The sequence below is a fragment of the Antechinus flavipes genome, chromosome 1 (genome assembly GCF_016432865.1).
Source record: "Antechinus flavipes isolate AdamAnt ecotype Samford, QLD, Australia chromosome 1, AdamAnt_v2, whole genome shotgun sequence".
NCBI classification, from domain to species: Eukaryota; Metazoa; Chordata; class Mammalia; order Dasyuromorphia; family Dasyuridae; genus Antechinus; species Antechinus flavipes.
In genome coordinates this window covers 391,771,680-391,785,352 of record NC_067398.1, presented here as the reverse complement: position 1 = coordinate 391,785,352, position 13,673 = coordinate 391,771,680, and the positions used below count along the sequence as shown (strand labels likewise).

Genomic DNA, 13,673 nt, shown 5'->3' with positions numbered 1-13,673 from the left:
AACTAATTTTCTGTTAAATGCTTTTATTTTTATTTTTAAAAAACTTTTTACATTATACATATTATTACGTAACGCAGTTATATTACATTACTGTTGTCTGATCATTTCAGTTATGTCTGAAGTAGGGGGCAAATCATATCTCCTCATAGATGATGTATTTGGAAACAGTTTGCAATGTATTAAGAAGTCATGAGTTAATGAATTCTGAACTCCAGGCATAAAATATGTTGTTTTATTTGCAGGAATTTTTATGCTTTGGGTCCTTCATTCCCAAAGATGAATTTATTGACTCGAACCCAAGAAGGGAAGAAACGACAATTGTATATGGTTTCTAAGGAGCTGAGAAACGTGTTGCTGAATAACAGTGAGAGAATGAAGGTATAACTTAGCATTTTAATAACTAATATGTAAATTGGAGTGTTTGCTCTTGTGTTTATCCAGTTTTTAATCCTCCTTATTTTGGAAATAAGTTTTGTCATATGCATATAGTTTGTAAATGTTAATGATTTTAAAATTAACATGTTTTTAAATGTAGGTAAGAAAGTGTGACGATTGAATTTTTAAAGAGCCCTTACCATTTGGTTGCTGATAATGCTAAAATCAGTTACATTATTTTCGTAATTCTTCATGATTAATTTACCTTAAGATTTATAAATTTTAAAATTAATATAATATTTTATAGATGCACATACTAGAACATTTTGTACCAGTACCAGTAATAATGTGATTCTTATCTCATATCTGGACCTGAGCTATAGCATGGCCATGTAGCTTCTTCCACTGAGAAAGAGGTTGAGCAATAAGATGATTGAGGCTAGTTCCAATGATCTTGTGATGAAGAGAGCCATCTACATCCAGAGAGAGGATTGTGGGAATTGAGTATGGATTATAACATAGCATTTTCAGTTTTTTGTTGTTGTTGTTGTTTGCTTGCATTTTATAATTTTTTTTCCTTGTTAATCTGATTTTTCTTGTGCAGCAAGATTATTGTTTAAATATGTATACATATATTGGATTTAACATAATATTTTAACTTGTTTAACATATATTGAATTACTTGCCATCTAGGGGGAAGGGGATGGGGGAAGGAGGGGAAAATTTGGAACACAAAGTTTTATATGGTTCAATGTTGAAAAATTATCCATGAATAGGTTTTGAAAATAAAAAGTTTTAGGGTAGCTAGATGGTGCAGTGGATAGAACACTGACCCTGAAATCAGGAAGACCTGAGTTCAAATCCAGTCTCAGACACTTAATACTTGCTAGCTGTGTGACCCTGGGGGAAGTCACTTAACCCCAATTCCCTCATCCCAAAAAAAAAAAAAAAAAGAAAAAGCTTTAATTAAAAAGAGGAGAGTTGGGGAGATAGGAAATAAGACAAATTTGGAACTCAAAATCTTGTAAAAATGAATGCTAAAAATTATCTTGACATATATTGTGGGGAGGGAATAAAGTACTGTTTTTTAAAATGGGGGGAATAAAAAAAGGAAAATAGATTGGGAAACTTACTTTGAAGCTAAAGAACGTATAGCAGCATAAGCTTATATTCATAGATCACCTTTCTATCTTCTTTATTTTCTCTCCACTCTTCCTCGCTTATCACAGTCTTCTCTATCTTAATTATCTTAACAAAATAAGAAAATATATAGGAAAATCTTGTCTCTTTGAGAGGCAGCATGAGCCCTTTGAAAGCATCCTGGATTTGGAATAGGAAGAGTTGGATTCAAATTCTGGCTCTGAAGTTTACATCTGAATAAATCACTTAAGCTTTCTGGGGCAATTTTGTCTTTAAAGTGAGGAATTTAGATTGCTTGGACTCCTAAGGTCCTTTGTAGATCTCAATCTTTTAATTAGCACTTTGTATAAAACATTGAACCTCTGAGCCATTTTCCTTTGATATATATTCCCCATTTTATAATTGTTAGTCCAGTTTTATAATTTTTCTTCCCCTATTTATGTTTAAGAAAGAAGGAACAAATTAGGAACCATTTTATTCCAAAATACCTTTGATAAAAATGAAAATGTTTCTTCTTGCTTCTGAGTGGCTTTAAGCTCAAGCTTCATAATTTCCAACCTTTGAATATATTTTCATCAATTACAGGTTATTAACACTGGGATAAAAGTATGGTCTCGGAATAATGATGGAGAACAGTTTGGTTGTGCTTTCCGCCTGGCGCAAGAGGTAACTCTAAAATTCCTGATTGGTGGTCACAGAATTTTAAAAATTTTGCATAGCTAATCTCTCAATGCTAAAACTTAACTTGCCAAGACACCAAATTTCAAAGCTCAGACATATCTTTCCCAAGGCCTGTATAAAAGTACTCAATACTTAAGTTTTTATTAGGATTCATATTAAAAGATACTCTTGTTTCTTATAAATTTGGTTATTGATATAGTCAATTATACTAATAGTTTTCCTAATATTGAACCAGCCCTGCATTCCCGGTGTAAATTCTTCTTGGTTATGGTGTATTATCCTAGGGATGATTTTCTGTAATCTCTTTGCTAATATTTAAGATTTTTGCCTCAATATTCATTAGGGAGATTGATCTGTAGTTTTCTTTCTCTATTTTTGTCCTACCTGGTTTAAGTATTAGTACCATGTCTGTGTCATAAAAGGAATTTGGTAGGAGTTCTTTATTCCCTATTTTTTCAAATAATTTATATAGTGTGGGAGTTGTTGTTCTTTAAATGTTTGGTAAAATTCCCATGTAAATCTATCTGATCCTAGGGATTTTTTCTTAAGGAGCTGATTAATGGCTTGTTCTGTTTCTTGATACTCTTGTTTCTTAATTTTAGAAAATGTGTGTTGAGTTATTTTTTGTTATTGTTTAAGGTGAAAATGATGACATTGTGATAATCTTTTTTTATTCCAACAGGGAATATATACATTGTATCCATTTATTAATTCAAGAATCATTGTTGTGTGTATAGAAGATATTAAAATTTTATTAACCCAGGAAAACCCATTTTTTAGTAAGTTTAGTAGTGAGACACACAGACAAGCTAAAGATATGGGTAAGTTTTTATTATATCAACTATGGAAAATTAATTGATTTATCACTTACCCCAATTGCCTTGGTGGTATGGGGAGAGGGGGGAGGAATGTAATTGATTTAGATAGATTATTAGGCTTTATAAAATGTACTGCTTTTTTTGTTTGTTTGTTTTGTTTTGTTTTGTTTTATGTTTTTTCATATTATTAAAATCACTTAATGTTTTAAGTTTTATTTTCTCCCTATAAAGAAGTACTTTTGTTGAGATTTCTCCCTTTTCTTAAAAATGTTTTTCTCACAGCATTTTTTGTATTAATCAAAATACTATCATGAGTAAAGTTTGTGCAACTAAGCTTAGATCTCTTAACCTGGAGTTTTGACAACTAAGATTCCTCATTTATCATTAGATTTACTTTAAGGGGAAAAAAAAAGTGTGGTGTTCTTTCTAGTTCAGTTCAGAAGGCAATACTTTGTCAATTCAAAGACAAAAATGAAAATATCAGTCCCTAAGAAACTTGTTTTCTACTTTGACTACTTTATTAGGGACTGGAGTTTCCCAGACAAGTTTTCGTGTTGTAACTTCATTCCCCAAAAACGTTTTTGTTTGATACTCTTATCTAAAACTCTCTAAAGACTATTTAGAAAACAGTTCAGTAGGATATCAAACCACAAAATTTAACAATTAAAAGCAGCAACCGAACTATGTAATGAAATTACAGATTGTAATTTCTTTTTTGTTCTTTCTGTAAAAATAACAAAATACTCAATAGAAATAAGATATGTAATTTATTTTTGTTAAATATCTCAAAGTAATCTGGAAGCAAGTGAGAAAGGAACTTGAACCATAGAAGAGAGTGTGATCAAAGCTTCAGCCTTATTTATTTCAGTCTATAAGTTGTGCTTTGTTTGACATTTTGATCAGTATTCACATGAAATAAAATGAAGAATTACTGTATTCTTTGTGCAAGGTAGTTATAAAATATTGAGGATCTTGCATAAAATTGAGCCTTATTTAGTGTTTGTTTTCACTTTTTACATTTCATGCACTTGCCTATTAATGTAGGTAAAAACTTTTGTTTCTTCTTGAGAAACAACAGTATTCTTTTTTCCTCTGAATTTTTTGTTCATCTTATTCTTGTTCCTTTATTCTGTTTTAATCTCTTTGGTTCTATATTTCTGATTAAGTTTCATGAAATCTTAATAGTAATGATTATTATTATTATATAATGAGCATGCAGCTTTTATTGGGCCTTGGAAAGTAGAAAAGATTATAAGAAATGTCATGTTGGAATTTTCCAATGGTCCGAGATGTTTAGTATTTTGTCTCTGATTAAAGGGTTTTCCAAATGTTATCAATTCAGATATGTTTGCTTTTTTTTTTTTTTAATGATACACATAATAGTAGTTGGAGATTATATTATTGTAATTGATGATTCTAGAGATAACATTTAACTTTTTAATCTTTATATCTCCTTCTTCCTACCTTTTTTCCTGTCAGTGGCACTTTGTTTCTTGAGTGCTAGATTGCTTTCATTCCCTATAACCATTCATTTATCAAGTTTTGTTTTTCCTGCAAAATATCTCTCTTGCATCTCTTTGATTTACTTTTATAGTCTTAGTCTAGGCTTTCTTCATCAAATCACATTTTAGTTCTCTTTTCTGACTTTGGGGTCTTTGACGCTATCTTGCCTCTACCAGCTACCAGATAATTCTTTCAGAAGGATTAGACTTGTCTTGCTTGGCCCCACATAACAGCCAGCAGTAATAGGTTGAAATTAGAGGGCAGATGTAGGAGTGATTTAAAGGAGAATTTTCTGACAATTAGCTTTCCAAAAGTAGAATGAGCTATCTCAAGAGTTAAATGGGTTTGCCCCTCAGTAGACTTTTTTTAAGTCAAAACTGAGTGACCACTTTTTCAAGTTTGTTTAAAGACAGCATTTTGTTATGCAGGAACTGCAATCAAGAAGGCCTGAATTTCTTTTCTATGACCATTATCATTTTTCTTAATCTTTCTGTGCCTCAGTCTCCTAATCTGTAAAATGAATCTGATAGTATTTATAATACCTATAGCATAGGCACATGAGATGTATGTAACATTCTGGTTTGTACAATCAGTTCATATTAATAGCTAAAAGATTAAAAGCTGTTAATTCCAAAAGGGATTGGTTTTTGTTATTGTTTTTTGTCTTTGTATCCACAGAGCCCAGTTTTAATGTTTTTGCATGTATCAGGTACTTAATAAAAAGCTTGTTGGATTGGATTATTTAGAAAGTTCTGGTTCAGAAAAAAGTTTGATTAAGTGACCTCTTAAGTTTTTTCTACTTCTGAGATTCTATAATCTGAAAATATTATTTTTATCTTCTTAATTCCTCACTAAAAAAAAAAAAAAACAAACCCATAATCAACACCAGATTTTTTGCAACATCAGATCTAAAGTCCTTTGTTTAAATTTCAAAACCCTTCATAATCTAGCTTTGTTGTACTTATATTTTAAGACATCTAAACTTTCACTAACTTCCCATTTTTCATTAATCTCCCCTTTCTCTGAGTTCCTATAGCATATCTACAATATTCGTTTTGCTCTTTTATTTTGTAGTGTATTATATTGTATGAATATTTTCTGTGTATATAATGTGGCTCTAGCTAGATCATAAACATTTTAAAGCATGGTCTATCTTTTATACTTTTTTTTTTTTTCTCTTCCGCAGTGCAAGGTAAATTGTAGATTGTCATTAGATAATTTTTAACATTGTTTAAGCTAGTAATGATACTGGCTAAATATCTTTGGTTTCTCTTCTAGCTAAGGGAAGCATTGTCCTGAAATATGAACCAGATGCTCAGTAAGTAAAAAAATGTCTTTTGATTGAATGCTTAAATGGAAGATTTAGAATTTTTATTTGAGAAGAGGTTATTTTGAAATGGTAGGAATTTGATGATTTTATTTATCTTAAAATTTTATTTTAAATTACTTGAAATGCAAATACTGAAAAGTTTTCTGGAATACTACTGGGAACATTTAAAAACTAAACTTTTTTCTAGCTCTTTTAGCATATTATTGCAATCAACTACTGTTACCAGCTTGTTTTGAGAGCACTTTATTTAAAATGCCAGCTTAAAAATGCTTCTGGATTTAGTTAGAAGTTAGTTAGAAAAATATTTCCCCACAACCATAAGCAGAAAGAAATCCCAAATTCTTTGAGAAATTAATAATGTATTAAGAAGAGTTAAGGATTGTCCTGATATTACCTGGCAAAATAAACTTGGAAAAAGAATATTTTTTCCTTCGGCTCAAAGTGGCAGGTTCTTAGGTTGAATAACAGTACAAAAGTAAAATGAGTACAAGTTAGTAGGAAATAACTAAAAATGATTTCAAAATCTAATTTTTGTCTTCCTCATACCTTATCATTCTCCTCCCTCCTGTTGTTGGCTTGACCAAGGATAGGATCTGCTAGTCCTTCCTTGGAATAGTAATGAAATGTAGTTTTCATCCTCTTTGTGAGTTCTCAAATTATTGTCTTCTAAAGATGCTAGCAGTGTTATGTGCTCAATCGTGGCTCCTCATCTTAGGACCCTAAAACCCAGATGACATTTAAATAGGTGCAAATGATAAACAATACAAGCCAATACATGAGTAAATATCAAAGCATATAGTAGAGAGAAGAAATAATTACTGTAAGAATTCATAAAAGAGATTTTTAATATACATTTGAGTTATGAAGAGCCTTATAGAAGAGCTGTAGAGATTTAGCTGAATTATGAAAAATGTGTGTGTTTAGATGGTCAGAACTATATAGTAATGGCAATGAATGTGATAACAGTGTATCCAGAAGATAAGGATCAATGTGGTTACTCAGAGCATGTATAAATGTCAAGTACTAAAAACAATGTTCATTGGTTGAATATTAGGTTGGGAATTTGGGGCTATATTCTTTTCACACACAAAAAAAAAGGTTTTAAAGTGGGCTGGTGATGTGATGAACTCAGTAACTTAAGACCTTTATAAAGTTTAACACTGTTATTTAGGTACATTGTAGGAAATTTGGAAAAATTGAGCTTGGATGATAACAGTGGGAACAGATAGAAAGGAATGATATCCTATGGAAAACTTGATGAGATTCGTTATCTGAGTGAAATAAATGAAAGTTATTTCTAGTTTGAGAGAAATGACTTAATAGAAGAAATTGTGGAGGGGGAATTTGAGTGACTAGGACAAGAGAGAAAATGAATTTACTTTAAATATACATGAAGCTGAGACTATTATAAAACTGTATAATCTGAAGAACAGTTGTCACCCTGCATTGACAGTGGGGATTTCTTCACTATGAGGTCTCTACACCATGAAATTCCAGAGATTTTTTTTTAAGTATCAGATAAAGATTCTTTTAATATATTATTCCCATTAATAAATCTTTGATTTTTGTGTGGATTTTCTAGAATATCTCTGGGAACATTTAAAAACTAGGATTGGATTGTTTTTTTCCTTAAAAATATAGTTCATTCAGATCTATTGATTGGTTTCTTAGTTCAGCATCGGAATTAGAAACTGGATCTGTGATTCCTTGGCATAGGAAATTCTACTGAGAAATTATCATTACAACTCAGATCCTTGCCATTCGCTCTATTTTTAGAGAGCTCATTATAGGGAAGGCTGAGAAGGGAGAAGTCTTGCCCAGAGATTCCTGGCCAGTATATGTCAGACCCAGGAATTAGACCCAGGAATTAAACCCAGGTCATTCTGACTCAGTGGCAAACTTATTATCAACTGTATCACACTTTCTAGTTCATCACATGAAGATGATTTGAGCTCGTTAGAGGAAAATGATATATAAATTCAAAATAATAAATATTATTATATTAAGAAGCAGAGATTGCTTTATGTCTTAAAACTTGGAGAAGTCACTATAAAATCATTGACAATAAATGGTTAGCCTATATACTAATATCTTTTAACTTGTTAAATTATTTCAATATTCATATGAAAATTTGAAATATTTTCATATTATAGGAAACCAGATACTCTTCAGTGCCCTATTGTGCTATGTGGATGGCGTGGAAAAACTTCAATTCGTGCTTTTGTACCCAAGAATGAACGACTTCATTATCTAAGGATGATGGGAGTGGAGGTATTTAGAGAGAAGAGAAAAGAAGAGTCTACAAATAAATTAGAGGAAAGCCAGACCATTGCCAAACAGACAGATAAAGAAATGGATATGGAATGCAAAACAAAAGAATCGGTCAACTCAGATTCACAAATGGAGGACGAATTGGATGAATTAATGCAGGAATCATTGGAAAATTCCCTTGATGAAACAGAAAGTAAAATGGAAAATGACAAGCCACAAGATTCCAAAAATCAAACCCAGTGTTGACCATAATACCAAAGACTCAATGCTTTTTAGTTTGCATCTGCCTGCCTTGCTTTGTTGAGATAAAGAAAAAAATATATAAAATTTTGATTTATCTTAAAAAAAATTTTTTTTAATATGTTGCAAAGAGGCATGAGCATTATCATACACAGCCCCTCAGTTTACCCTTTTATGGAGCTTAGCAAGAAGTATTTTTCAGCTGGTTATAAAATAACTTACTTTTCTTGGTCCTTTTGTTTTTATGACATTGCTGGTTTGGGTGTGTCTATTGCCGGCAATGGACCTTGCCACCAGTAAAATCTTAATTTCCATTGTGAAGACTGAAGAATAAAACTGCTTATGGATTTTCTTTTTTTAGAACCCTCTTCTTTTATGTTAATATTCATTACAAAGAATTCTTATAAAATACAGATTGAATGAATCTAAAAATTCATTAATGATTTTTAAGATACACACATAAACATGTATGTATATGAAAGTATACTAATCCTTATGAAAAATGCTGTTTGCTTTAATAATTGTGTAATTGCACATTTTTATGCTTTTAATAAGGTTAATATCTGAGGTTTCAGGTAACCATTGTACCTTTTGAAATAAAGGACTAGTAAACTTTCTCAGTATAGTTTATGATGTATTGTGATTTAGCTGACCAATAGGAAACAATCTTATTTAAATGAATCTTTTATATGGTTGTATTTTTATTATTAATGCTTCCATTTCCTTTTCTTGTTTTCAGGTTCTTAACTCTTTGCCATCTGGTTTTCAACTTCATTATTCAGCAGAAACTGCTTTCCAAAGTTACAAGTGATCTCTTGCTAAATTTAATGAACTTCTCACAGTTTGCATCTTGATTCTCTATAGCCTTTGACACTGTCAGTTACACTTTTCTTTATAGTCTTTTCTCTAGATTTTCATGATGACTCTCTCAGTTCTCCATGCTGATTGCTTCCTTTGCTATTTCTTCAGTCACATCTGCTAACTGTGGATTTCCCTCTTGCGACTTTTTCCTCAACAGTATTTCATTTGGTGATGATCAACTCCTGTGGATTAACTTTTACATAAATAAAGATGACTGTCAGATCTATTTCTTCAGCCCTAACCTTTCCCGATTTCTATTTTCAATCTTCAATTGCCTGTTGGATGTCTTAACTGAATGTCCTGTGAACATCTTAAACTCAGCATATCCAAAATTAAATTCATTGTCTTTTCCCTAAAATCCTCTCTTCTTTTAGATGATACAGTGCATAGAGTACTGGATCTGGAGACAGGAAGACTTGAATTCAAATGTAGCCTCAGTTATCAGATGTTTGGGCATATCACTTGACATCTGCCCGAGTTTCTTCCCCTCTGAAATGGATCTGATAGAGAATCTATTATCTAGGGTTGTTGGAAGAGCAAGTGGCAATGTTTTTAAAGCACCTAAAACAATGCCAAAGTTAGGACTTCATAAATGTCTGTTTCTCCTGTTGCTATCACCACTATTTTACCAGTTGTCTAAGCTGACCACATGGGTGTCGTCCTTGATTCCCCATTCTCACCCTACATATCTAATTAGTTGCCAATTTCTGTCATTCCTGCCTCACTAATATTAGGTATTTGCCTCTCCTGTGACACTGCTGCCATCCTGGTGCAAGCCCTCTTTGCTCCATACTGAACTATTGCAGTAATCTTTTGGAGAATCTGCCTTTCTCAAGTCCATCCTTCACTTAGCTTTCAAATTGATCTTCCTTAAACACAGGTCTGATTGTGTAATCCCCCTATTAAATTCCAATGATTCCATTACCACTAGCAATGAATATAAAATCCCTTGTCTCTTATTTTAAAGTCTTTCATAGTCTATCTGGTCCCTTCCTCTTTAACAGTATTTTTGTATTTTATTCTCCTATTTTCTGATAACTATGACACTGGCTCTGGATGGTCTACTTTTCCTCCTTACATCCTTTCCCCTCCTTTCTAGGTTTCCCTGGCTTCCTTCAAGTCAGACTTCCTTAATGTTCCTTCCCTTCGAGATTATCTCCAGTTTATTCTGTGCATATTTTTTGCCTCACTCATTAAATAGAACTCCTTGAGGGCAGAAACTTTGCTGCTTTTCATTGTATCCCTAATATTTAACAAAGTGCCTACTTGTAGAATAGGCTTGTTGACTTGATACGGTAAGATTAACAGAAGCTTGGAGCAATTAATGGCAAAGAGGCAAGTAGGTGGTGCAGTGAAGTCAGAAGGACCTGAGTTCAAATTTGGTCTCTGACACTTAATATTTCCTAGCTGTGTGACCCTGGGCAAATCACTTAACCCCAATTGCCTAAGCAAAAAAAAAAAAAAGTTAATGGCAATAATGTGTGTGAATCCTTCCTCCTTTTCCCAGAATAGTGGAAAATAATATTTGTTGGTTATAACATCTCTAGGGGAATTAAAGCTTTAAAGTCTCACATGCAGGAGTCCAATAAAGTTTTTGGACTAGTGAAGAAACTTGTATAATCTGTAGTGAAGACTAAGACAGTATATTAGGTGCCTTTAAAAAAATTTTAAGGGCTGTCAAGAGAAAATTTCCATACACATTTATACAGTGAACAGTAATGGATAGAAGTAACAGGAATGTATATTTTGTCTTAATGTAAGACAATGTTCTACAATTATTTGTGTAGTTTAGCAGTTTTCCGACTTCTTGGTCTCAGGACCTCTTCACACTTAGTTTATGAGGACCTCTCCCACCTCCTCCCCCACAAGAACTTTTGTTTATGTGGACTATAATGTGTCTCAATACTTAACATGTTAGAAATAAAAGTATTTTTAGTATTGCTATGAAAGTTTTGATCTTTTTGACCTCCTTGATCTCATGTAAAAGTGTCAGATAGTCCTAGGGACCCTCAGACTACATTTTGTACACTCTACTAGAACAAGATTGGAAAGTTGAATTACTGGAAGATGATACAATAGAAATTAAGTTTGAAGGAGGGAAAAGATTTGAGAAAAATGAGTTACATTTTGGACATTGTTAAAAATTGGTTGAAATATATGGAGTTTGGAAATTTTGTTTACTGCCTTGAAACAATGTTTCAAAGATGTTTTTTGGCCTTTGTCTCTTCATGTATGCTCTTTTCAGTTTAAGTAAACTTGGATTATATTGTTAAAGGGCATATTTTTGGCTATTATTCGCAACCTAAGAAGCAGTATGGTTAGATTAATGGTAGATTACTCACCTTTTAGAAGATTCGATTGTCTTCTCAGGAAATGCCTTTTTCAGCCATAACAATCATAAAATTTGAAGGAAGTTGGATTTGAATTAGTACAGGGAGTGGGAGGGGTTCCAATGTGGATGAAATAATGTATCTTTCAAAGTAAACTATCTACTTTATGTCATACTCTGTAGAACATAAGAATTGCTGCTACAAGTCACATTGAATCTTAGATATTATGCTCCAAATTTACGTGGCCCTAATATCTCATGGCTTATTTTTCAATGAACTTTTGTGGATAGAATGTCAAGCATCTATCTGCAGCCTGAGGAGGATGGACTAAATGATTTCTTAAGGATTTTTCTAGTTCTAAAACCCCCTACATATCTATTCTAAGTAAATTCAGTAAGAATTCAGCTTTATTTGGGATCTTTAAGGGATTTAATGAAGTAGGAGTTAGTTTTCAAAAAAGTGCTCAGGAAATTTACTTAAAAAATAGAATTGAATTGCTAAGTTGTTCAATATATGTGATGAGTAAAGGATTAAATGACTGAGGAAAAGGAACTTCCAAGCTTATTATTTTATTAAGCAATGTGTGCTAATTGCATCATCAGCTTTTAACACTCAACTTCAAAAACAGAGGAGGTAGATTTCTATATATCGAGGACAAATACCAATTAAAAGGATACTATATGAGATAGTCTGGTTAATAACTGGAGAAACTATTAGAGACTTTACAAGTTGAGCTGGCATTAGGGTACAATTCTTTGAAATCAGAGGAGTCTGTATTCAATCAAAGGGACATGGAAACAATAACTGGGGCCACTTTTCAGAAAAAATAAATGGGTTGTTTGAGATGTATAATTGTAAGAAAATTCCTTGTATCAATCTTTGGATTTGAGTGGCTTCTCTTTTCTCACAAAACAAATTGGATTAGACCCATTAGTGAATAGAAAAGGAACTGAGCTAGATCCAGAATTGAGTCACAAGATGAAGTCGGTGTTTACTCAATTACTACAATTCCCTCACTTCACTCTTGATTCTTGGGAGAGGGGCCAGTCCACTCCCTCCATGGATCACGGATCTGTAAGCCAAATGTATAAGGTTAATCAGAATTACATAAATCAGGTTACAGATCAAATTGCTTGATTTTTGGACTTGAATTTAAGAAGGAAAATTTACATGTCATCAAGATAATGGAGAAAACTCAGCAATTAAACATCATGAAAAAAATGTCAAAGCAATAAAGTAATCATTAGTATTAAATAACATCAAGTCTAATTGTATCCTCGTAATCCACGCCCAATTCATTTAATCAGTATATTTTGTCTTGAATACCAGTTATCCCATTTAGTCTTCTGGTCCTTGGAAATAACTTCTCAGACACTCTGGAATAAGCCTCATTCTCAAGGCAGCTCTCAGAAAGCCTCTGCTTCTTTGGTTTCAAATAAACTTGTAGAGATTCTTAGATAATTTTCCTAATATCTGTCAGAACAAGTGAATTCAAACTCTTAAATTTGTTTTCTCAAACTTGAAATTTTAAGAGAATTCAGTTTTTATGTACCATTTGCTGTTTTTGTTTTAATCAAGCCCTATACCTGATATAAGAAGCTTGAAAAAAAATGAGGATCTAACTTTTAAATTTTTAAAATTGAGACAAATTTAAAAATTGGAAAATATTTTTACTATATCAGTTCAATTTTATATGTAAAATTCTGAATCTAATTTTGAGAACTTACTCCTAAAACATACTCAAAATTTGAATTTTCCATAGTAGATACATTAAAAGCAAATCATATATCTAAATGTATAATTCTTAGAGGAAGCAGGCTAATTTTGTTGTTTTCTCCAAACTTACTGTTCTAATTTGAAAACTTTTTTAATTAAAACTTTTTATTTACAAAACATATGCATGGGTAATTTTTCAACATTGATCCTTGCAAAACTTTCTGTTCCAAAATCTTCCCTCCTTTTCCCCACCCCATCCCCTAGCTGGCAGATAGTCTAATACATGTTAAATATGTTAAAATATATGTTAAATCCAACATATACATACATATTTATACAGTTATCTTGCTGCCCAAGAAAAATCAGATCTAGAGCCATGTCCATCAGAATCAATCATCGTATAGTCTT

General features: G+C 32.1%; 1 protein-coding gene across 1 annotated transcript in view; it reads left to right on the top strand.

The window, feature by feature from the left end:
• NSUN2 (NOP2/Sun RNA methyltransferase 2) overlaps positions 1–9,460 on the top strand; it is a 32,482-nt gene extending 23,022 nt beyond the window's left edge. Inside the window, exons 15-19 of the mRNA XM_051969827.1 lie at positions 243–378; positions 2,101–2,181; positions 2,879–3,017; positions 5,796–5,835; positions 8,001–9,460. Coding sequence (XP_051825787.1) covers positions 243–378; positions 2,101–2,181; positions 2,879–3,017; positions 5,796–5,835; positions 8,001–8,364 — 760 coding nt within the window. The 3' untranslated portion in view covers positions 8,365–9,460. The remainder of the gene's footprint in view (positions 1–242; positions 379–2,100; positions 2,182–2,878; positions 3,018–5,795; positions 5,836–8,000) is intronic.
• The last annotated feature ends 4,213 nt before the right edge of the window (positions 9,461–13,673 follow it).